This window comes from Syngnathoides biaculeatus, chromosome 16, assembly GCF_019802595.1.
Source record: "Syngnathoides biaculeatus isolate LvHL_M chromosome 16, ASM1980259v1, whole genome shotgun sequence".
In the NCBI taxonomy this organism is placed as follows: domain Eukaryota; kingdom Metazoa; phylum Chordata; class Actinopteri; order Syngnathiformes; family Syngnathidae; genus Syngnathoides; species Syngnathoides biaculeatus.
This window is the reverse complement of record NC_084655.1, coordinates 7,348,588-7,374,611: the sequence shown is the minus strand read 5'-3', so window position 1 is coordinate 7,374,611 and position 26,024 is coordinate 7,348,588. Positions and strand designations below refer to the sequence as shown.

General features: G+C 39.9%; 2 protein-coding genes across 3 annotated transcripts in view; both read right to left on the bottom strand.

The window, feature by feature from the left end:
• tmem104 (transmembrane protein 104) overlaps positions 1 to 14,194 on the bottom strand; it is a 62,096-nt gene extending 47,902 nt beyond the window's left edge. The window contains exons 1-6 of one of the 2 annotated variants that reach the window (XM_061847057.1): positions 13,569 to 14,194; positions 12,362 to 12,428; positions 11,917 to 12,038; positions 9,313 to 9,394; positions 9,142 to 9,235; positions 7,934 to 8,017 (exon numbers count right to left, since the gene is read on the bottom strand). In XM_061847057.1, coding sequence (XP_061703041.1) covers positions 7,934 to 8,017; positions 9,142 to 9,235; positions 9,313 to 9,394; positions 11,917 to 12,038; positions 12,362 to 12,406 — 427 coding nt within the window. In that variant the 5' untranslated portion in view covers positions 12,407 to 12,428; positions 13,569 to 14,194. Of the gene's footprint in view, positions 1 to 7,933; positions 8,018 to 9,141; positions 9,236 to 9,312; positions 9,395 to 11,916; positions 12,039 to 12,361; positions 12,429 to 13,305; positions 13,366 to 13,568 lie in introns of those variants that run through there. The other variant, XM_061847058.1, reaches the window with a different exon arrangement.
• A 753-nt stretch (positions 14,195 to 14,947) lies between these two features.
• On the bottom strand, positions 14,948 to 24,952 carry LOC133514615 (5-hydroxytryptamine receptor 3A-like). The gene is made up of 9 exons (XM_061846446.1): positions 24,913 to 24,952; positions 24,689 to 24,864; positions 21,828 to 21,872; positions 21,633 to 21,742; positions 20,469 to 20,641; positions 20,229 to 20,389; positions 19,368 to 19,578; positions 19,135 to 19,287; positions 14,948 to 16,401 (listed from the first exon to the last, which is right to left on the bottom strand). The coding sequence occupies exons 1-9, from the start codon at positions 24,950 to 24,952 to the stop codon at positions 16,094 to 16,096; spliced, it is 1,377 nt and encodes a 458-aa protein (XP_061702430.1). The 3' UTR covers positions 14,948 to 16,093.
• Positions 24,953 to 26,024: the final 1,072 nt, after the last annotated feature.

Below are 26,024 nucleotides of genomic sequence, written 5' to 3'. Positions count from 1 at the left end.
TGTTCCCTGATGCAGTCCCACCTCCACCTTAAATTCTTTTGTCACACCTAACCACTGTTCTGCTGCCCTCATACATGTCCTGTACTATTCTGTCATATTTCTCCTTCACACCAGACTTACGCATGCAGTACCACAGTTCCTTCACGAACAATACAGCACTTGTCCCAATACATAGTTGAAAAGTCAGCAGTATCAGATGCTGCTTTTCCACTCCAGTCCCGCAGATGGCATTCATGAGCACTACAACATGGATACAAACTTAGAGATACGTGGTATCTTTTTCTCAAGTTTGTACTGGAGGTGGATACAAAGGGTCACTTGTCCCACTCAGCCCCTATTCAAGCAGACCATAACGGCAAAAAGGAATGGTTCAATCATCCACACCATTTGGTTATGCAGCAAAAGTTAAGCATTTAGTCATGTGATTATAAGAAAAGTGTTTTAGAGGGTGACCACAATGTTTTAATTTGAGGGTTTTGCCGGTCAAATTTTATTAGCCAGAAATCCAATTCAACAAAGCCTTTTATCTCATTCCTCCATCTGACATTCATGCTAATTCTTCTTTATTTTTGGAAGTCTTGTCTTATAGACCCCCCCCCCTAAAACAACACCATGAGACATTGTGTTGTTGTGAGGTCTTATAAAATTGAATTTGCAATTCCAAAATGGCCCAACCGTTCGCCTCTTTTCTGCTGACTCTCCTCCCAAGAAAGAGGAAGGGCTTACTTATCAGAGTTTGACATCTGTCCTGGCGCACCCATAATCCTTTGCAATTTAGGCTTTTGTCGAGTCGTTCTGGATTAAATTGTGAATTGACTGGCATGGTTCTCTTGGGAGTGACTCACTGCAGGATTGTGGCACTTCAAAACGACCATTACTTTATATACAGTATGTTCACTTTTTTATGACTTTAAACCTAAAATTTAAATCATTACCATTTTACAATGTACAGTGGTGCCTTGTGATACGGGATTCATTTATTCAATGACTGAGCTCAAGGTGCTCTTATGTCAAAGCGAACGTCCCAAATGTAATTAATGTAAAAGCCAGTAATCCATTCCATTTCCAAAAATGCCACTCAATTTTTTACATTTTTAATTAAAATAAGGAGAGTGAATTTTTAAATAAGTATGGTCTAAAAACATAAGAGAATGGAAAGAAAGGTAGTGCTTTCATAACGTGAACTTATCTTGGAGATGAGATGACTTTTGGTAACAAGATACTGGCAGAGGTGGAGGGTGGAGAAGGCAGATGAAAGATGTTTGTGGGGAGGTGGTTTTTCAAGCACTTTTGCTCACTTACTCTCCTTACACTCCATCTCTGAACTTAATTCCAATAAGTCTTTATCTTTGCCTTTTGCTTAACTCATTTCATATCATTTCACTTAGCAACACTCCTAATGTTACTGTACAACTAATTAACTTGAGTGAACTTAATTGTGAATGCATTTTTTTTTTTTTGGGGGGGGGTGTATTCTTTGGCTTCTATGAGTTCTGCAAATGTTGTCACATATACCTGAGCTGCCTTTTCAGCTGCCTCAGTGCTAGTAGCCTCACCATGCCAGTTGACGGAGCGTATCCCAGTCCTTTTTCTAAAATTTGCAAACCATCCTCGGCTGGTTTAAAAAGGTTCACTGCATGCTTCCAGGATGTCCGCTGATGTGCCTGGGGTGTGCTGCACCAAATATGAGTAGATAGTGCGTGTCTTCTCAAAAATTATAGCTTCCGTTACTGTGTCTGCTTCGAGCTCTTTTTCATGCACCCATGTCTAGAGCAAAGTCTTCATGTTCTCATGGACGGATGCCCATAGCTTTGGAATCATTTCCATACCCTTGGCTGGCATTATCGACTTGATGGATTGCTTCTACTTGAGAATTGTGCATATAGTTGACGTACAACATCCATACCTCTTTGCAAGGTCGCTCACTCGAACACCCTGTTCGTGTTTTTCTATTACTTTGCACTTCAATTCCATTTACATCATCCTCTTCTTCTTACGACTTTCCTTAGCACCTGCTTTCTTGGGCCGCATGGTTGAAATTTCACTTTTATTGAATATAAAATAAAATTCAAGTACAGCTGCACAGAGATGCCACATGTAAAGGCAGAGTGAAGCATGAAAAGCTGAGCGGAACCTGTCTGTTTCACCATCTTAAAAGGGGAAATTTGGTGCTTTGCATGAACAGTGTATCCAATATGTCAAGTAATACAGTGAAGAAAATAAGTATTTGAACACCCTGCTATATTGCAAGATCTCTCACTTTGAAATCATGCAGGGGTCTGAATTTTCATTGTAGGTGCATGTCCACTGTGAGAGATAATCTAAAAAGAAAAATCCAGAAATCACAATGATTTATGTGTGTGATACAACTGCAAATAAGTATTTGAACACCTGTCTATCAGCTAGAATTCTAAACCTCAAAGACCTGTTAGTCCGCCTTTAAAAGTCCACCTCCACTCCATGTATTACCCTGAATCAGATGCACCTCTGTGAGGTCGTGAGGTGCAATAAGACACCTGTCCACCCCATACAATCAGTAATACTCAAACTTGTAACACGGCCAAGACCAAAGAGCTGTTCAAAGACACCAGAGACAAAATTGTACAACTCCACACAGCTGGAAAGGGCTGCGGAGAAATTGCCAAGCAGCTTGGTGAAAAAAGGTCCACTGTTGGAGCAATGATTAGAAAATGGAAGAAGCTAAACATGACGGTCAATCTCAATCGGAGTTTAGTCCCATGCAAGATATCACCTCGTGGGGTCTCAGTGGTCCTGAGAAAGGTGAGGAATCAGCCCAGGACTACACAACAGGACTATGTCAATGACCTGAAAAGAGCTGGGACCACCGTTTCCGAGGTGTCTGTTGGTAATACACTAAGATGTCATAGTTTGAAATCATGCATGGCACGAAAGGTTCCCCTGGTTAAACCAGCACATGTCAAGGCCCATCTTAAGCTTAAGTTTGCCAATGACCATTTGGATGATACAGAGGAGTCATGGGAGAAAGTTTTGTGGTCAGATGAGACCAAAATAGAACTTTTTGGTCATAATTCCACTAACCATGTTTGGAAGAAGATGAATGATGAGTTCTATCCCAATAACACCATCCCTACAGTGAAGCATGAGAGTGGTAGCATCATGCTTTGGGGGTGTTTTTCTGCAAATGGGAGAGCACTGTATTAATGAGAGGATGACCATGGCCATGTATTGTGAGATTTTGGGGAACAACCGCTTTCCTTCAGTCAGAGCATTGAAGATGGGTCGTGGGTGGGTCTTTCAACATGACAATGACCCGAAGCACACAGCCAGGAAAACCAAGGAGTGGCTCCGTAATAACCACATCAAGGTTCTGGTGTGGCCTGGCCGTTTCCAGACCTAAATACAGTAGAAAATATTTGGAGGGAGATGAAACTCCGTGTTTCTCAGCGACAGCCCAGAAACCTGTCTGATCTAGAGAAGATCTGTGTGGAGAAGTGGGCCAAAATCTCTCCTGCAGTGTGTGCATACCTGGTGAACAACTCCACGAAACGTTTGACCTCTGTAATTACAAATAAAGGCTACAGTACCAAATATTAACATTGGTTTTCTCAGGTGTTCAAATACTTATTTGCACCTGTATCACACAAATAAATCCTTAAAAAAGAAAAAAAAAAAAAAAAATCATACATTGTGATTTCTGGATTTTGTTTTTTTTGATTCTCTCACAGTGGACATGCAGCTACGATGAAAATTTCAGACCCCTCCAAGATTTCTCAGTGGGAGAACTTGCAATATAGCTGGGTGTTCAAATACTTATTTTCTTCACTGTATGTACCCTATTTTGACAATGTGATGTTAAATCCTCTCTTATTTAATTGAGTTTTGAGAAGATTTTTAGACAATTACGAATTTTCAGGGGCAGTGCCATTTTCTCAAGTCACATGACCTAAGTGCGTGGATGTGACGTGTACCGTGCCGCAACAAAGGCTCGATTACATGGGACACCATTTATGACCAGCACCGATTTCTCATATTTATCCTCATCTGATGAAGAAATAGCAGCATCGGTTGATGGGAAGACGGAGGAATACATACAGAGTTGAACCTGTGGCTTTAATTAATGTTGAATATTCAGGTGGTTCTTCAGGCAGAATTACGAGGAGTCTGACTACTCGGAGGCCTTGGCGCGACATAAGCAAAGGCCCCTATATGCTCCGGGCCCGCAGCCGAGGATGGTTCTTGGGACAAGAATAACGCGGAGTCTAATGAGAGAGCTCCGGCGGCTGGTCGCAAGCAGAGGTTCCAGGCGGCGGAGGCCATTAGCCCCGGATGCCAACGCAAGGCTAAAGGCTTCCGCCATAACTGAAGCTCGGCTTAAGGCCTCCACCGCCGTCAAAGGTGGGCCGCGAGCCCAACTTCGACGTCCGGGGAGGCCGTTAGTCGAGCTTTGGCGGCGGTGGAGGCCTTTAGCCGAGCTTCGGTGGCGGCAGAGGCCTTTAGCCTAGCTTCGGCGTCATTCCGCCCGAAGAACCATCTGAATATTCAACATTTACAGCCACAAGTTCAAATCTGTATGGAAGTATTCCTCGGTATTCCCGATCAACACTCAAGATATTTGTTGCATTTAGGGTTTTTTTTCCCAAAAATTGGTTCATTAAAATTACTTGATTTTTTAAAAAATAACCTTAAAAATAATTACTAGAGGGGTTTATTTTTAAAAAATTATATTACATAAATCCATCCATCCATCTCGTACCATTTTTCCAGGTCGGGTTGCAGGGGCAGTAGCTTGAGCTGGGATGCCCAGACTTCATGCAGCTTTTCCGGTGGGATCCCAAGGCGTTCCCAGGCCAGCCGAGAGACGTACTCTCTCCAGCATGTCCTGGGTTGCACCCCGGGTCTCTTTCCAGTGGGACGTACCCGGAACACCTCACTAGGTAGACTTACGGGAGGCACCCCTATCAGATGCCCAGCCACTTCATCTGGCTCCTCTCAATGTGGAGGAGCAGCAGCTCGACACTGAGCGGCTACCGGATGACCGAGATTCTCATCCTATCTTAATGGAAAAAGCACAGACATCCTGCGGAGGAAAGTAATTTCACCCGCTTGTATCCAGGATTCTTTCAGTCACGACCCACAGCTCGGGAACATAGATAAAAGTCTCCATTACTCCAGATACTGCACTGATCCACTTGTCGATTTCTCGCTCCATTGATCATCCCATGAGCATTGGAGATCACTGCTTGATGAAGCCAACGGAACTTGATGAAGCCAACGGAACCACATCTTCTGCAAAGACCATCTGCAGAGATGCAATGTTGAGGCCACCAAATTGGACCACCTCTCCGCCTCAGTTGCACCTAGAGATTTTGTCCATGAAAGTTATGAACAAAATCGGAGACAAAGCCTTGGCGGAGTCCAACACGAACTGGAAACGAGTTTGAATTACTGCTGGCAACGCAAACTCTGACACTGGTCATACAGGGACCGAAAAGCCTGTATCAGGGGGTTCGGTACCCCACTCTCAAAGAACCCCCTCAGAGGAACATGTTTGAACGCCTTCTCCAAGTCCACAAAACACATAGTTGGGTGAACTCCCATGCACCCTCGAGGTTTCTGTCGAGGGTGTAGAAAGGATCCATTGTTCCAAAGCCAAGACGAAAACCACATTGCTCCTGCTGAATCTGAAATTCGACTTCCCGACGGACCCTCCTCTCCAGCACCCTTGAATAAACCTTCCATAGATAAAATGCAATGTGACATCTTCATTTACCACCTTTGAAAAATGTAATTTGTTCTGTATTAATGAAATCTAACTTTTGGCAAATTCAATTATTTTTATTTATGAAACAATGGATTACTGTAATTTCTCTATAATGCACACCCATGTATAATAACCCACCCTGAAAGTTGACTTCTGGAAAACCATTTGCTTCAACCCATATGACCAAAAGATGGAATATTTGTATTTTGACATTTTTTTTTTTTACAAAAAAATATCCTGGAGATCAGCACTTTTATGGAATACATAATACTTTTTCTTTATTTGGTCCTCATTCACAACCCTACTTTTATTCAGTAAAGAACACAAACAGTTGTGCTCATATGTTTGATAACCTAGAGAGAACTTGTAAGGTGAACTATTCTTTAAAGAGAACATGAATGACCAGGCGAAATTTATTTTAATGGGATTCAAATTCAACTGTTGAGCATTTCAGTAATGAATTATCACGAAACAAAACAACTATAAGAACTACATAACTATAAGAAATTATTGATGTTCTTAAATCAGTTGTATTAAAGTAAAAATATATTTATTTATTTCACAAATTCTGCCTGGGTATGTAAACCTCTCGCACAGTAGGACAAATATGCAGTCATATGTACCAATCATATAGGAATGAAAGTGTGAGCTACACCTTTTTCATAACCTCTAGGTTGCCCGTGGCACATTGGAATGAAAGTGTACAACTTTTCCATAACCTAGAGATGGCACCATACATTTATAAAACGTGAAAGTCTTTCATTTTCTACAATAAACATGTACATTGTGGACTGTTAACATTTGACAATTTTGGGCAGAAAGAACTGGGCATATACATTAGAAATTACAATAATTATAATTAACTGTAGATGCAATTAAAGCGTGAATCATTATTTCACCATTAAAAGAAATATTACAGCTTTACATAAAAACTATATATTCATTCTACTGAGTAATTTGTTAATTATCCCACAACCAGCTTGAGGATAAGTGTTTCAGAAAATTGATGAATGGATTTTAATTCATTTCTTTTAAAATAATTATATAAAAAATGTAAGTGTGAGGGAATTTTTAGTTTATTATGAAAACTATTCTGCTAAGTCATTTATTCATTAGTTCATTTTTAAACCACTTTCCTCACTAGGGTCCTAAGCATGCTGGAACTTATCCCACCTGACAACAGGCCAAAGGCATAGTACACTGTGAATTTGTTGCCAGCCAATCCACAGGGCACATAAAACAGAACCAATCACACCTACGGGCAATTTAAACCCTTTAGCCAACCTACAACGGATGTTTTGGGGATGTGGAGGAAACTGGAACACCCGGATAAAAACCCATGAAGGCAATGGGACAATACACAAATTACACACAGGCGAGGTCAGATTGAAAACCAGTTCCTTAGAACTGTGAGGCAGGTATTTTCCAAACAAGTTCAAGATTATTTTTCATTTTGTTCAATAAATAGTTATTCTAAAGAAATGTGGTAATTAATGCCATTAAAATGTAATAATTAATTAATTAAAAGATAAACAATTTTCATCAAATGAAATGATAAGACGAAAATGATCCCACGACCCTTATGAGGATAATGGATGGATGGATGATGAAAATGAATGACTGTTATTTTAAAATAATTGAGATTTTACATATCCATTCTAGCCATCTTTAAATAATTACAATGAAAATTACTAAGTACAATTAAAATACAAGAACATATTTTGTATATTTTTATGTTACATACATATTTTAATATTTTAAATCTACTTTATCAAATAATTAGTTGATTGTTACCAATTTAATTAATTGTAAACACAAAGCATGTGACTGAAGTATTTTATAAATAAAATTAAGTGTTTCTTCACAATTTGGAAAAAGTTGCCCCTTGCCATTGATTCCTTCACCAATCATCATGTGTGTGTGTGCTGAGCTCCGCCTGCTGGCTCTAAAGAGTCTCTCGAATACACACGCACACTGCACGCATACACAGCGTCAGAATTATGAGCCTATATGGGGTCCTGCTGAGGTAACTACCAGCTGAGGTGCGCACTCCTTTACTAATGACACCTCTTGTCTTTGTGAATGTGAAGGCAAAACTCTCATGTAATTTCCTCTCTCCATAGTTATGGCGGCATAACGAGGAAGGTGAACGATGGAATGGACGGGTGCCTGGCAGTCAAGGGTGTTTACCTTTGTTGAAGAACATGGACGCCATCTGACCCATCTCCACACGCTCGGCAATGTCAAAGTGATCCACAGGACCTACTGAACGCTCTGGGGAAGGCAAAAAAAAGAAAATAGTGAATTATTGAAGAAATATAATGACATACTGTATTTCTAGTTGGTGCTGTAATTTCAAATGATGACCTATATCACAATATGACTGTCTTGTAATGTGTTACAATACTTGTGTTACTTTGAATTTAAATTTCCTATGCTTTTCACTTTATAGATATTACTTCGGGATTCTGGATATTTTTCCCCCCCCTCACCAATATCAATAACTTCTCCAGGCAGGTATCGATAACTGATATTTTTAAAATGTTTTTGTCAATGGCCTTTAAAAATCTCCAGGCAGACGACCCCAAAACTGATGGAAAGCTGTAGCACTGACCCAGTACTTATATTATTGTAAATAAAGTGCTGTGAAAAAGTATTGGCCTACTTCTCAAATTCTTATATTATTGCATAGCTTCCCCACTTTGATGTTTAAGCTCATCAAAAAAAAAAATATAAATCAGACAAATATAATCCAAGTGAACCTAAAATGCTGTTTTTAAAAATAATTTCCATGTATTAAGGAAAGGGACCTAGCGACCACACCAGTAGTCCCGTGATCCTTGTGAGGATAAGTGGCTCAGAAATTGGATGGATGTCCGTTGGTGTCTCAATACTTATGTACTCTCTCCTTTTCAACTCCAAATACTTTTGACCAAATTGCCTCTTTTCACCTTTAAATTCCTTAATATCTGACTGTACATGACTGTTACCACAATGCCTTCATGTTCCAACTGACTGGTCTGTCTGTTGTCGTCATGTATGCCGTACTGGAGAGGCTCCAACTACCGCAGACCAATTCCTTATACGTTTCTTACATAGTTGGCGAATACAAATCATTGTTTTCAACTTCTGTAGGTGACCCAAAACTTTTATCCAAATGCAAACAATTAGCAGAGCTGCTGTAATGTAATTCTTTCACCCAATGATAAGTTAACTTCATTTCCTATCCCAACACCATGCCACAATTTAAAAAAAAAAACAAAAAAGTCAAAACTCAACATTTTCTTCACTTTCCACTACCTCTTGGTATTCCAATACTTTTGTGCAAACTCAATCAATCAGCCGATCTAGTCTAATAATTTACATCACCTTGGTTCAATGATTATTTGACCACTTACGGACTGACAAGATTGGCTTGGTCTCCGGTTCGGCATGCCCCCTCGCTATGTTGTCATCATCAGAGTAGTCTGAAGTGGAGTCGTTGTCGTTGATCTGCTTGTGAACACATTGTCATTCCTCATTTATAATGAGGGATGACAATAAATCATATGAATAATAAAATATATGACCTCATCTTGCTCCCTCCTCTTCCATCTCAGCTGAGCATTGGCTGCCGCCATCGCCTCGATCACGAAGGTCGTAGTCATATAACTGCACAAGGGGAGGATACCTAATTAGGTACACAATCTGACTACTGATATTTCAAAATGTGCATTTACATGTGACAAAAGTAAAATGTGGAGATTGGACTGAAGTATTGACAAAAGCAATCCAAGGTCGATAGCAGGGGTCGGCAACTCGCGGCTCCAGAGCCGCATGAGGCTCTTTCGCGCTGCCCCAGTGGCTCCTGGGAGCTTTTACAAAAATGTATGAAAATGGAAAAAGATGGGGGAGAAAAACATTTGTTTCAATGGGATTTATGTAAAATGACAACTATGACCCAAACATTCTTAACATTTTCTGATCCTGTATAAATGCATGGAATGAGTATTACAGAGTGGGAACTGAACCCACACTGCTTGGACCAAAGTCAGGCAACCATCAGTGACTTATTTCTTTTATTAGAAACAAGAAATTAAAAAAAAAAAAAACTCTGCGTTAGCATTTTAATGCTTTAATGACCCAAAATGCTTTGGGTAAAATTGGGACTCACGAATCCAACCCAAACCTTGATTAAATAAATTAATGGACGAAGGATGCGTTTACTTTTTCTGATTAGTGTATAGTCATGAGGCCCAATGTGACAAGGACTGTGCTTGCAAAAGAGGAGCCTTCATAGCCTACAACAGGTGCTTCTTTGAGATTGGTGTGCCAGGCGCCTGTCTTACCATTTGTCGAAAACTATACAAAATAATGCACAGAAATCAAACAAACTATTATTTTAATTTTATATACTTTACCTATTCGAAAGGTTGCTGTTTTATTTTTATAATTGCAGGTTGCATTTTATTACGATGGGGAGGTCTGAAAATACAGGAGACATGTTCCATTATCCATTTTTTTTTTTTAAATCCTCAAAATAGTAATGACAAAAAAAGTAATTCCTTCTCCAATTTTATCAGTGCAGCAAAACATAATGCATCAGTAATTGAAGTCAAACTTGAAACATCATCGCACAGGAGAATTGTCACGTGGTGCATCATTCTCTCCAGGAAGCGCATTGAATTGTGAATTTGCATTATCTCATTGGGATAGTGAGACAGACAGCATGTATTACCTTCACCGTAAGTTATATAAGGCTTTAATTATTTTGCGGCTCCATACAGATTTGGTTTTTGGATTTTTGGTCCAACATGACTCTTTCGACTTTTTGGGTTGCTGACCTCTGGTCATAAAGAAGTAATACGTGCACAGTAGGTACAGAAAGTGGTAAAACATTGAGGTGGACCAGGGTATTGGGAAACTTACGGTAATTTCTCAAAAATAATGCGCAAATTTTTCAAAAAGTTAATAAAACGCATTATATTTATGCATGAACAAAAACAAAAAATACAATCACATTGTATAGTCGTGTACAGGTAGATAGAATGGTTAAAAAAAAGTAAACACATACATGTCAATATGATATTAGATGTCTTGTGTTTTATATTTATTATGGTAATGTGCACCCCCAACCTGAGCTCTATGACCTCCTCGGGGGAGCTTAGATTTTACAATCGTTAGCGTAGCATGTTTGTTGCTAATGCACCAAAGATAAAAAAACGACTGTCCGTGATTTATTAAATTTACAATAATTTATGTTGATTGTGTGTATTGGAACAGAGAGCCATTTTTCCTCCTAAAATTAACAGGTAGCATCCTGTCGCAACCTGCGTGTCGTATGACCACGCAGAAGTAGCGTGGCCTGAACACAAACAATGAAGTGGACAGTGAACAGGACCATGCATTGAACAATGTTAGGGAGTAAATCATCATATGGAACAACATTACTAACACACATTATTGGGAGAAAATGTCACGTTAAATTACAGTTGCTTTTGCATGTTTACCATGATTATAATTAATCATAGCCTCAAAAACTCACATTTGATTTCATATCACTTCCTTCTTTCTAAACCCGACTCGTGTAATTGGCTCACTCTGGTCATGTGCCCATCTGTTAACATGACATACTTATCTCTTATATCTGACCTCTAACTTGACCTTGTGGTGGAATCTATCTCCTGGTTATATATGTATTTTTTTATGTCAAACAAGAACATTGACCTTTAAGTATTTTCTTTCATCTTTGGAATTTTGCACTTTTTTTTATGAGAAATTGACATATCTGGTTAATCAAATCGGACTATTTCCAGAGCACTTTCACACATTAAAATGTAGCACAAAGTTATTTCCACAATAAAATACAAACAAGGAAAGCAGACAAACTCATCATATAAAGGGATAGTATAAATTGTGCACATGAGTCATTAAATTATCAGTGGTGTACTATGCTTGGACAACTACAAACAGTGCAAATATGAAGTTTTTTTTTTTTTTTTAAATAAATACTGAAGCACTGACAGGAAATAAAAACTGAAGGAAAAAAAAATGTGCAGTTTGGACAAATGTTCTGAGACACCTTCAGTAAGTGAAAACTGAAGAAAGTAATGTGGTGTTTTGGAAAAAAAAGTATGAGGACAAATGTGTGACAACATGAGATTTTTCAATCTGGAGTTTAGACTAACACTCACCTCATGAATGCCAGGAAGGAGATGAGCATTAAGCTGACCACCCACCCCGCTGTGGCGAAGGCTCTGGGCATGGTGAGTGCTCCTGTTCCCACAATTAGGTTGAACATGTACACCAGACCCACCTGCACACTCACGACAGCAACACAAGCCCATTAGTTACTTTTATTATGACAGTATTTGTTCATGGTGATATTTTATGAGACAAACACTAGAGTTTTGACTAAGCAAACACTCAGGATGCATTCGATCAGCTAGCGAAGACCTTTAAAACGCTGCCCCACTTCAGTCATGAGCAAAGCGAAACCAAGAAAATACACTTCAGCACTTTAGCTTCTTCTTCATTTTCTCATTGCGTAATTCCATCTCCAAGGACGCCTGCACTTAAAAGTCATAAAACCACAGAACAACAAAAAGGAGAATAAATGCATCTGGGATGTAGACTCACAAAAGCAGAGTAAGGCTCCCCCGTGTCTGTGATTCCGCCCGCCATGGCTGACGGGATTTGTAATCACCTGACAGGAAAACAACATGCAAGTAAGCAAAAATGGTAGGAGAGAGAATGCTAAAGTAAAGAGAAAACTTCAACGTCAAAACCTGATACACATGAATGGAATGCAAATGACATATACATGTAAGGTAGGGCTTGGTAATTTATCATACTGAAAATGTATTTCTCAGAAAGACTTTTTTTTAGCAGCTGCTGTAGCTCAAAGCATGTCTTACTGACCTGAACTTACAATAACATTGCTCCTTCCTCAATTGGCATAGCCACAACAGCTTTTTAAACGTACTTTTTACCCTTTCTTCAATACTTTCTTACTTTAATCTGTCAGACTGCTTTCCCCTCTTTCCTACTTCCTTCCAACCTTTATTCCACACCACTTCCTACCTTTCATTTTTAAACCTCTTTTCAGCCTTCCTTTCACCTCAGTCAGACCTGCTTTTTTTCTTCTCACTTCCAACAAGCTTCCCCACCTTTATTCATTTGTTATCCATCCTTCTTTCCATCACCCAAACCTAATTTTCTAATTTCCTTGCTAACCTTCCATATTCCTGTTTTGCTATTCCTCCTTTCTTCCTAACCCCTTATTCAGCCCTTAAGATGCTGATCCTGCCACCTCAAGATCTATGGACTTTTTTTTCTCCCTGACTGACACCTCTCTTCCTTCACTCTCACCTTTTTATCTATTATCTTTCTATACATCAGACCTATTCTTGTCATTTTTGACTAAAGATCCTTCATGTCCTCTTACTATACATTTTCTTCTGCCTTCGTTCCTTCTTTCTTTTTTGTTCTCTGAATGCTTCTTTCTTTTGGACCTGCTTTATATTTTGCATCTTTTCTTTCCACGGACTTAGTTTTTTATTATTTGTTTCCTGACCACCTACCTGCCTTTCTGCCTTCGTCTCCCCTTCCCTCCTGACTTCCTTTTGCATTCTTCCTTTGTTTAAGTCCTTTCCTGCCTTCCTCCCTTAAGTACCTTTCCAATACTGCTTTTGAGTGCACTTTTTAAGATACGTCTTTAAAGACATAAGCGTATACCTACTTTTGGTGCGCCCTTTACTATAGTATTCATTCCAAAATGTATTCAAAAGACAAAGCTCTGTCACTGGCGCTCACGTGATTGATTAGAAAGTAAATATTAGCTCACCTGTCCTGGGTTTTCCTGAATTGTTTTGCTAGCTGTACGTAGCTGCTAACAGATTAGCAGGACGCTCCGAGACGCCAGCCGGGTCAAAACCACATCAACAGACCAGCGAAGTTCACGCGAAAGCAGAACCTTTTTACCGAGTTGGAACATGAAGTATTTATTCATTCCCCGCTACGCGAAAAGTCGCGTAGAGTAACACTTCACCCATTGGTGTAAGCACGGAAGCTGCCCATTAAGCGTCCCAGGGTCACAAGCATTTCCGCTTTGGATTTTCAAAGTAAGACATATGGGCTCTTTTACAAGGCATAGACAGCCTACCTACTATTGTACTTCAATACTTGGCTCCTCGTGTCTGTTTTGTTGTAGGGATGTGGTCAAATGAGTGTACCACTACATCAGAATCTTTAAGATAGTATCATTCATCCAGTAAACACAGAGCTTCGACGTTCGTCTTATTTTTAAACTTAAAATCGCACCACTTCTGATAGCAGAACAACTTGAAGATCGCCAAACCGCAGCCTTTGCACTGTCAATGTTACCATCCATCCATCCATTTTCTCTGCCGCTGATTCTCACGAGCCTCGAAGGGAGTGCTGGAGCCTATCCCAGCTGTCAACGGGCAGGAGGCGGGGTACACCCTCAACCGGTTGCCGCATCGAGACAAACAGGCACTCACAATCACACCTAGGGGCGATTTAGAGTGTCCAATTATCGTTGCAGGTTTTTGGGATGTGTGAGAAAGCCGAAGTGCCCAGAGAAAAAAAATTTGAGTGGGTCCATCAACTATGTGGGATTTATTCCTGATTGAGAGCAGATTCAGACACTAAGTATTTTGTATGCATCCAGACTTTTAAACGCTTTCAAACCTTTCCGTGTAAATCTCGACGACTTACTCACCTGATACATGTGGATATCCAGTTGTCCAAGACAAGCAGAAGCGGGTTAACAGGCCAAGTTCTTATCGCCGAAAACATTTACTTTGGCATTAAATATGGATCCTATCTGCCAAGTGTCCCTAATTTTTCCATGTACCTTCGTTTATTATCACCTTCTAAATGTTTAACGATATCGGACAAAACTCTGGGGTTGTGCTATAAGACATATTTTCGTGTCATCTCCAATTCACTTAGCATTGAACAATGCTTCGTTTGACCGGCAATATGGGCAGTCACGTGAATTCGGTGGCGTAGGGCCAGTTTTGTGAGCTCTATTGTATATATTATATATATACACACACACACACACACAGAAACCCTTTCCAAAATATTTGTATGTCATGGAAACTTTTATTTCCATAATTCCATTCAAAAAGTTAAGATTTCAAAGATTGTAGATTCAGGACACACAATTTAAACTATATCAAGTATTTATTGGTTTATTGTTACATAATTTATGTTTGCAGCTCATAAAATGAAAGCAATCAGGAATTTCAAAAATTTTAATACTGTGAGTAATCACCATCTAATTCTGTTTTTGAAAAAAAGGGAAAAAATAAAAGAAATTGGGGTCACATTAAATCATCCATCCGTCCAATGTCTTAGTCGCTTGTCCTCACAAGGGTCCCGGGAGTGCTGGTGCCTATCCCAGCTATCATAGGGTAGGAGTTAGAGTACACCGTGAACCGGTTGCCAGTCAATCGCAGGGGACATGGAGACAGACAGCAGTCACACTCACAATCACACTAGGAGCAATTTAGAGTGTCCAATTAATGTTGCATGTTTTTGAGATGTGGGAGGAAACCGGAGTGCCCGGAGAAAACCCACGCAGGCACAGGGAGAACATGCAAACTCTACACAGGTGCAGCAGGGATTGAACCCCAGTCCTCAGAACTGTGAGACCAAGGGTTTACAGCTGTGTCACCGTGCCGCCCACATTAAATGAATCAAAATACAGTACTTTCAATTATATTGGAATCATCAATACATGGTTGGGAATCCGTTCCATTTTCCAAGCCGCCTATACTCACAAGGGTCACCAGAGCGCTGGAGCCTATATCAGATAACTTCGGATGAAAGGTAGATTACACCCTGAATTGGTCACCCGTCAGTCCCTTTGCCTTAATCAGTGCCTCGATGTGCTGTGGCATTGAGGCAATCAGCCTGTGGTGTTGCCTGTGAGTTACAGAAGCCCAGATGACCTGGATACTTGGTGCCAGTTCTTTGTTCTGGGGTCTGGTGCCCCTCCTTAACCTCCTAATAATACCCCATCAATTCTCAATGGGGTTTAGATTTGCCGAGTTGGCTGGCCAATCGAGCACTATGATGGCATGGGCATGCCTCACAGTTCTGAGGACTGGGCTTTAAATCCCTGCCTATGTGGAGTTGACTGGTAACCAAAAGTCAAAACCAAAATCTTCTTGGGTGGCCATTCTTGTACACCAAACCAGCACCTTGTTATTACAGAAAATCAAAAAATGTTGGGAAATTGCTCCAAAAAACAAAGTTGTAGCACAAAACATAATAATAATCCTAATTTTCTGAGATCTCGAAGTTGTGTGTATTTCCCTTATGTGAGCTCGATAGCTCTTAACTGTAAAAGTCAGCCGGAATCCACACATTATACATTACCACCAGAAAAGCCACAATAGTGGAAATGTAAAGAATGAAGAAAACGATGTCGATGATTTCTGCCACTCTTCGGAAGCGCCTAGGCTTGGGTACGACAGCGACGCTTGCCACTTCCTGCTGAGCCGCACGAACTTCCTGCAGGAAATGTCTCAGCTGCTCATGCTCTGACGGAAGCCCAGATGGAACTGGCAAACCTTCCGCCTTCTCTGCAGCGGGATCTTGAGAGACAGACGGATGTGGTGGGGGTGGTTGTTTACCTGTACAACCTGGTGGGAAGTTGCAGGTGTTTTGGCTGTTGTTTTGGTTGTGCATATGGCAACATTAGCGCTATTTTATGGACACAACGAACATTAAAACATATTTTCTGGGATAATTTCGCTCTCTCCCTTTCTTTCGCTCGCTCTCTCCTTTCTCACACACATTTTATCAATTAATCTGGCTAGGAAATAGCTTCATCATTCCGTGATCTAAGTGGATAAAGTAAATAATGGTTCTGTAAGACCCGATGCATGTGTCGAAATGGTGACAAATACGTGTGGACTCCCATTGAACATTAGCTTGAATGTCATGTTACTTCTGAACACAACCACATGCCAGTTACAAGAGGGAGTGCATCCTTGTGGAGCCCGATTTATTTTTAGTTTATTTTATTTAAACTTTATTTAACCAGGTAAAAAAAACTGTTAAAACAGATCATCTCTTTTGCATTGGAGACCAGGCCAAGATGACAGTTCCAAGTCAAACACACAAAAGCTTATTTCAGGTGTTTTTATTTTTTACCTGCCCTTCTCAAAAAGATACAAAAGTAAATTAGTTGAGTTGTATGAATTATAGGTCATATTAATGGTGGAATTTTTTTTTGAAATTATTTATCTTATCTTAAAAACCTTCCATTTGAACATGGGTTTGTAGACTATTTATATCCGTTCTTGTTTTTGTAATCTGCCTGGTGAGTTCACAGCATTGTGGTGTTTTACAAATACAAAAAAATATATAGCATAAGACAATTTCTTAGAGCTGAATTTGCCTTTATTTGATATTTTGCAAAGATTTTATGCCCTGCAAGAAGCTGGTGTTTGCGTGCCAAAGCCAACTTAGGTTAGCTATCCATTTTGCAGTTTTAATATTGTTATACTATTGTGGCTGCATAGTCCAACTTTTCAGATTGATTCTAATGCTATGTGGAGTGGATGCCTATAAGATTCATATTAGTACAATAAGGTTTCGAAGTATAACCAGTTGCATTCATGCTAGTGTTATGCAGTTGAAATATCCTACTTATATTTGTACTAGAGCTAGTTTGTCAGATCAAGAATTTTTATTGATGAAAAAATTTAAATACCATTTTATATCATGTTCTACTAATATCAGTTGAAATTGGAAATTATCATTTCTGAGTTTGACATTTTTGTTTTCTATTTTAGTTGTGTATTTGTTTCTTTTTAATTTACAGTTATGTTATATTAATCTGTTAACAAGACATTTTAAAGTGATGGTTTTTTTTTTCCCAATTTAGTAATATACTGGTATTCCATCCCTAATCCCCCCCCAACTTTAAAGGTCAAGTGTCGTCAAACGGATGATTTTTGGTATATTATTATTGAAAAACCCACAGTCAATATGGTCCCATGTGTTTTTTCCACCACAAAACATGATTTTGACATATACAGCTTTTTGTAACTCCCGCCATGAAAATCCTCTCAGGGATTTGTTTTCGAGAAGAAGCAGGAAGTGACGTAAAGGACAGCAGCGCCCCCTCGTGGACTCGTTTATTTCCATTAGTTTTACCTCCGGGAAGGTAGCTCGTTATTCCTTCGTGTTAGCCAAAATGCCAGCTCATTACATTGCTGGACATTGCTTGAACACTCGAGAGAATGGAATTACACTTCATAAGTTTGAAAGAGACCCTGTTCGTTGTGAAAAATTGATTGCACGGGTGCAGAGGATGAGAGCTTTGTGGGTTCCAAATAATAGGTAGGTGTGTATACAGCTCCAAAAAAAAAAAAATAGTTTGGGGAGGACCACGTAATTGGTCTCTCTCATAACGTAACAAAAGATCCGCGTATGAAATGTGTCAATGTGGACGTCGACCAGCCAACAATGTCTCGATAGTGTTCATCGCGTACTGCGGTGACTTTGAACATACCCCTAAAAGCAATATAGCTCGGCTCCACCTCCTCCTTATATGCCACCACAGACACCGAAACTCAGCCACACCGGCTGAGGCGCAGTGTTCGGCGGTCACAGCTTCTGCGAAGGCTGCGCATCGGGCTTTGTGACGGGGGCTGCTCTGAAGAACCCAGTTGAGAATGCGTTACGTCGCGTGGGCGCATAAAGCGCCCCAGCTCGACTGCGAGCACCCCCCTAAAGCAGCACCGCCCGGCTCTGTCATAAGCCACAGCAGCCGGCTGCGATGAGCCACAATGGCTCATCTCCGCCGCGGGAGTGGATCGGACAGGATGCGGTTTGGCCGTGAATGGATAACATCTGAATATGGCTCGAAACAATAGTGTAATATTGCCCTGAGTGCTCGAAACAATAGTGTAATATTGCCCCGGTAACTTCATTTGGTTGTGTGGTATTCTCCTTTTCGAAAAGAGCTTCGATGTCAGAAGGGGCGTCGGAAAAATGAGAATATCTCTGTTGTTCGGCTTCCATAGCCGCAGACACTGCACGTTTTCAACGACGGAAGTGACGATGACGTCAAGGACAGAGGACGCGACTAATATGGCGACCACTTGGATGTCGAGGGACACTCAATTGCGCAAAATTTGTGCATGGATGACGTGCTCTCCGCTCACTTTTTTGTTTTGTATAGACATTGAAGTGAATACTGTTATATGTATTTTTCATTCCAATTTCTATTTTAGAATGTTTATAGAGATGTCAGTCCCACTTTAACTCTATGAGCATTATTGACCACACCTGCACATTTTTCAAATGTAAGTGACTACGGCTGCCAATCAAATTCCTACTTTTGCCACATGGCTGACACCCACCTTCTGTCTCCTGTTTGTCCAAGTGAACCTCCCTGTCAGATGCCCTGGTTGGCTTCTTCGCATTCTTGTCATCCAGGTCAATAATGAAGCTGAGCAGCATGGCCTCCAGCACACTGAGGCCCACCAGAGCAAACACACCCATGCTGAAGTTGGCTAAAAGGTGGGAAACCCAGCATTAACGAGAGCGTAGGGCAACAAGGCGGAGAGGATAGGTCACAGACGGGGTCGCTCACCAATGAGGGGTAGGCTGTCTTCAGTGGAAGGCACCAGGTCCTTGAGGATGAGCAGCAGAACAGATATGGACAGCAAGACGGTGATCTTGAAGCTCAACTTCTCACCACGGCCTTCGTGGATGAAGAAGGATGCCATGTCCAGGATCAACAGGTAGAAGAGCGGAACGATGAAGATAATCACATATAGCATCGGCTTGCGCTCGATCTTCACCTGAATGAAACAATAGTGCACAGATGAACACAATGGCCAATAATCATGATCTCTACAAAATATGTGTAGAAATTTCTGAAATGCAGTGGAATCATTTTGTATGCAAGCTCTAAAGTTGTTATGGTTTCAAGCCATTGAAAAATGTTAAAGGAGCAGGTCAATATTTAAGCATGTGTTATATCTTTTTATTTGGAAATTTTTCTGTTAATCTAAATACTTAAGTCTTGAAGGAGCACAACAGTTTTAACTGGATATGGTTTGAATCGGTCCAGAAATGCGGGAGGAAGTAAGTACATAAAACAAATGTCATTGAAAATGTAATTCGTTACATTAGTTTTTGAATCCATCTATTACATTTTCAAAAGGGTAACTTGTAACTCTAAGCAATTACATTTCTAAAGTAATCTTCCCAACACACCAACACTTGTAACCATTTAGTTGTCTTTAGTTGTGTTACATAAGTTGGCATTAAGAGTTTCACAATTTCCGACTCTGTGAAGATCATTGATTGACTCCACAATCAAGCCCCTTACCGTTGACTACAAATAAATCTGAGGTTATTCAAACCCTTATTGGGCAGTGGAAATAACTTGAGCACCGGAGCGAGCAAATGTTGCTATGCCCTTACTGTAAAAAGGCTCAAAGCTTACCTTGTAAAGCAGTCTACTCATTCTGGGCATGCCTTTGCCGGACAGGTTTGCAATGATTTCCAATTCTTTCAGGCTCCACTCCCCACGAGTCACCATGGCCTGCTCTGAGACGTTGGTGATGAAATCATTGCCACTGATGGTCCCCAGATGTATGGCCTGAGCTGATTTGGGATAGAGACAACACTGACTGAAGAACCTACATTTCTTCCTTTGTTCTCTTTTCCTGGAAGCTACTCTTACCATCAGTGTTCATGGGGCTGAAGGTGATAGAGCAGCTCTGCTGGTCAAAGGGGAAGTTGTAAAGGTTGAGGGTGCACGTGGAAGTCAGCCGCTGACGGGCGCTCATCTGCAGCATCCCGTTGGGGTAAACCGTCAAATAGGCACTCTTCTTGATGCTCCCGCTGTCAGAGGCACTGTGACCACACCATAAGCATTTACCGGTAGTTCCTTAATTAAAGAATAAGGTAAGCAAAAAAACTGAGAGGTTGAAGCAAAGCACTGTCAGGTATACGTGGTTCAAATTTGGAAGCAATCAGACAAAACCTCTAGGATTAGGACACCCACCTGGTGAAAAATCTGTCATTTTAGGCATATTCAAAGAAAAATGACTGACTTCTTGTGTCTTTTCAGGCATGGCTTCTTGAGACTTTTTGTGGGGTCTACTCACGATAGGCATGGCGACCAAATTAAATGGTGCTGAGGAGAATTGGCTATAAGGGCTGAATTTTCACAAAATTAATATACCTACTACTTATTTTTGTGTTTTACAGCAATTCATTACCTTTTAAACCAAAATAGAAAAATTCTTGACAATTTTTGGACATGGCTTCTTAAGACCATTTTGTACATCTACTGAATTTGACATATAACTGTCTTCCAAATTTATGTGGCTAAGTCAGACTGGCTTTAAGGGTTGAATTTAAAAAAAAAAACAATGTGTTATCACAAGAGATGAGTACTTTTTGGGGAAATCATCATGTCATTATTACTATTATTTTCATTAGATGAATGGATTTCTGAAAGTGTCAACCAAATAAAGGCCTCATGATCTACGTAAATGCAATCTTTTTAGTATCAAAGTCACTGGATTGTATGTAACTAAAGTGGTGGCCAGTGAGTGTGTGTGTAATCATGCGGTCCAATAATTTGGTATAATTCTGCTGCAGTGTTTGGTGTCCATTACCTGTGCAAACATATATAAAGGCCAATTCAAACATTCATAATCCTTATTGTGCCCTTCGATTACACATTTTCATGATCGACAAACACAGGAGAGTCTCTATTGAAATAGCTCGCAGTGTTAAATTGAATGAGTAGAGAAGAAAAAAAAACACCCACTGGAGTAACCTCGAGTGCCATCTGCTCTTACGTCATCAATAATAAAAATAATAATAGTCGACTTACTCCTCTTCAATGCCTATGTCAGGCGTCCACACCATCGACCTGGAAATAGAGAAGTGGTCGATGCCGCAGAAGTCAGACGGCTCCCAAGTGAGGAAATCATTTTTCCACAACTGTCAAGATGCAAAGTAAACATGAAAACAGCCAGTATGTGGACAAATTGTTCATATGCTGCACTACATTTGAGCATCTTCTCACCGTTTGAATCCAAACATGGCTTGTGAAGGTTTGAAGCTGCTCATCCTGCACATTCACAGAAAATAAAGTCATAAGTACATCAATGACATCGACTGGTTATCTGTGAAAAGAGACCGAGTACTAAAATAGTAACACCGTAATGGATCATGCAGAACCTGTTAGGCCCCGAAGCTCAAGAATGCACATGTACAAGCCTGTCTGGAATTTGCCAATGTACATCTGAATAATTCAGAGTATGACTGGGAGAAGGTGATGTGGTCAAATGAAACAAAAATTGAGCTACTTGGAATTGGCACACCGTGTTTGGAGGAAGAGTAATTCAGACTCTGACCCCTGGAACACCATCTCAATTGTCAAGCATGTAGGTGGAAACATTATACTTTGGGAGGGTTCTCTGCAAAAGAGGCAGGTCAACTTCACCACATTGAGGGAAATATGCATGGGGCCTTGCTCCATGAACTCCTGAGTGACAAACTCCTTCTCTCAGCCAGAAAACTAAATAGGTTGTAGATGGGACTCCCAGCATGACACTGACACAAAAAGCATAGCTAAGGAAATGAAAAAATAGCAAAGGAAGAAGCACATTACGGTCAGGTCATGCATGGAGCGACCTAGCAAGTCGGACCAGTCAAGGCCGAGCAAGTCATTATTCAAGATGAGTATTGTAATTCGTTTAGTAAGTCAGTTCTTCCCCTCAATGATTGACTGTGATCACGCACAGTATCAGTTAAATGCTGCGGCACATCTGACTGCTCTGACTTTGAATTAATAACCAAAAATGTGTATTTAGTGGGAGACATTTATGATGTAAAAGTAACTAATGATAGTTCAAAGTAACTGTAGTCTTCCGAGGAAAAGTAACGGGTTACTCAAAGTGGTAGATTTTTCGAGTAATGAATTAGTTTAAAACAGGGTTTGTTACTTTGTAATACGTTACCGGCATCACTATATAAAACTACAGTCCATTTACCAAGGTGTGTCCTATAACATTCATCGCGAGTGCCTTCAATCTCGTCGGTTCGTCAGCCTATAGCATTTAAAGTGGGACAAATAATCATTGCACTCTTTGGTGACATGGTGTGTACTACACTAAACAAGGACAAGAGGGTTGTTTCAGGGGATCAGAAAGAAAACTATAGGCACACATGTCAAAGGCAAAGGCTGTAAGACCATCTCCAAACAGCTTAATGTTTCTGTGACTACAGCTGTACATAATATACAGAAATTTAAGATCCAGAGGACTATAGCCAACCTCCCTGGATGTGACATCAAAAGAAAATTCATGACAAACTGAAGAGACAGATAATATGAATGGTAACACAAGAGCCGAGAACAACCTCCAAAACAATGAAAGATGAATTGCAAGATCAGAGTAGATTAGTGTCAGATCGCACATTTTGTCTTTGTTTGAGTCAAAGTGGATTCCATGGGCGGGGACCAAAGGTCACACTGTTGAAAATGAATCATAAAAAGGCAAGACTGGAATTTTTTCAAACTATATGTCAACAAGCCACAAAGCTTCTGTGTGAATTTCCTCTAGACAGACAAGCCAAACTAAAACATATTGGCAAGGCACATCAGATCTATGTTTACAGACACAAAAATGAAGCATACAAAGAAAGAACACTGTCCCTAGTGTGAAACATGGAGGAGCCTGTTATGTTCTGGGGCTGCTCTGTACATCACGCAAAGGGTGTGTTGAATCTGTGCATGGTACAATCAAATTTCAAGACCATCAAGGTACTCTAGAGAGAAATGTACTGGCCAGTATGAAAAAGCTTCTCAAGGTCTTGCAACAGGATAATGACTCAAAATACAAAAGGTAAAACCACATAAGAATGGCTAAGAGCAAAACTGGACTATTTTGAAGTGACCTTCTATGAGCCCTGATATAAATCTTATTGAACATCCGTTGAAGGACCTGAAAAATACCACTTGGAGAAAGTACCCTTCAAACATAAGACAACTGAAGCCGTTTGCTCAAGAAAAGAGGGCCTCAATACCTGATGAGAGGTTTTGTTTTCTCCAGGCCTGTTTTGAATTTGTTTTTTAAAGTAATTCTGTTGGCCCACCAGTTAAAAGCAAGGTCTGATTTTCAGTGGGTAATTTTAGTTAACTTTTAATTTATTGTTACTTTTGTCAGATTCAAGTTACAATATTGTGAAGTGTGTGCTCCCGTGATTAATTCTTTTTCCCCCCTAAAAAAAATCCCAAAGGAGAATGTCTGGCCATCTGTTTGTGACCTCTAGCTGAAATGAACTTGGGTACTGTAGCAAGACAATGATCCAAAACACAGCAGAGAATCCACTTCTGAAAGACTGAAGACTTTGAAGTCGCCTAGTTAAAATCCGAACCTGAAACCGACTGAGATGCTGTGGCATGACCTTAAAAAAGTGAATTATGCTCAAAAACCCTCCAATGTGGCTGAATTACAATTCCGTAAAGCTAGGCAGGCGATAAGTACTCCACAACACTGTAAGAGACTCACTGAAACATTTGATTGCAGTTGTCAATGCTAATGGTGGCCCAACCAGTTATTAGATTTATTTCCCCCCCCCCCAAACAATGCCATGCAAATTTGGATTTTTTTCTCTAATAATGAAAAATACAACTTCATTTAAAAATTGCAGTCTGTGTTTCCTTGTGTTGTCTTTGACTAACCAGGAAAAGGGCAAACATGATTTCACACCACCGTATTTCTATGAGCACTGTGGGTTTTTCTTGCATTAACAGAGGGGTACCAATTATTTTTTTCCCACGTGTATTTAGATTGGAATGGAAAAATTTTTTATTTGTATGATTCTGATACGTTAAATACGGTAGGAACAACAATGAAAATGAGTTAATGTCTTGTGACTTACCACCTGCAAGATGCCATAGAGCAACATGTCCAGCTGTACTTCGGTGACCTGTTTCCAGTGCTTGACGGGCCTGATGTTGGCCAGGAAGTCATTGGAGGAGCCCAGCTTCAAGTGGCTGACTAGAGCCGAGTAGGAGCAGTTTGATGCCCAGCTGCAGCAGGCTAAAGGAACATTTCAAATAAAAACCAAGACAAATTTGAAGAAACCGACTTGCGGTGACTCACCAGCCAGGGTAAGGAGGACCACTGTCCTCAAGACCGACATGGTTGTTTGACTCAGTTGCTAAATGCCAGCTTTATATTAATAGGCAGTGGGGGCTAGTGTCAAAAGTGGAACAATGAGAGTCAATGGATCACAGCACTTGTTTAGTCTATTGTATAGAACATGATGAAGTAAGTCAACATTAAAACAGCTGTGGAAAACATTTCAATTGCATCGAAGGCAAACTTGAGTACATTTCGGTTGCATTTAACGTTTAAGTAGAACGCAGTTGGAATGAATCTTTCGGAAGTGGTTTTAAAAGGAGAATTTAGGTAGAATTTTTAACTTAATCATTTCAGTATACATTTTTTCATTTTCCACCATTTAATAAGTGTAAACAGTGTTAAGTATTTTATGTGGTACTCTGAATAGGAAAATTTGAGAACCACTAGTTTATCTCATTAAACAATTGATTACTTGATTTCTTGTCAAGAATATATGAGTAAAATAAAGAAATTCTATTTTTCTACCCTATAACTGGTTATTGAAATGCATCTAATTTGTAATGACTTGTCATTTCGCACAATTGGTTGATGTACTGTAAATAAAATACAAAAAAAGGAATAGTAGTACATATGGATGAAAAAAATTTTCAACATTTTAATTGAATTGTTTCGTAAAATTACAAATGAAAATGCCAGTTCTTTTTTTTTAGTTTACATTCTAGGTATTTCTTCAACTTATCGACAATTGTTAGTCATAAAAAAATATATTAGATTGATTATCAAACTATTGTGTTTATAGTTACATTTTTTGTATACCTTGAGAAATATTCATTTGATTTTATGTATAGTATTGTTAAAGCTGCAGTTTAAAAGAAAAATGCTTAAAAAATAAAAAATTGGGTACCCAGTGGACCCTTACTCTACACAAAATACAAGGAAGACCGCATATAGCAAAAAGTTTCAAATAATTGATGCCCCTTATTTCATTTTTGTTTGTTTTATTAAACCCCAACCTCCTCCAAATTCTTGATTAAACAACTGGCAATTAGTATTTTTAGGGTTGAACCCTCTAATATTTCATCCATCCATTTTCTTAGCCGCTTATCCTCACGAGGGTCACGGGGAGTGCT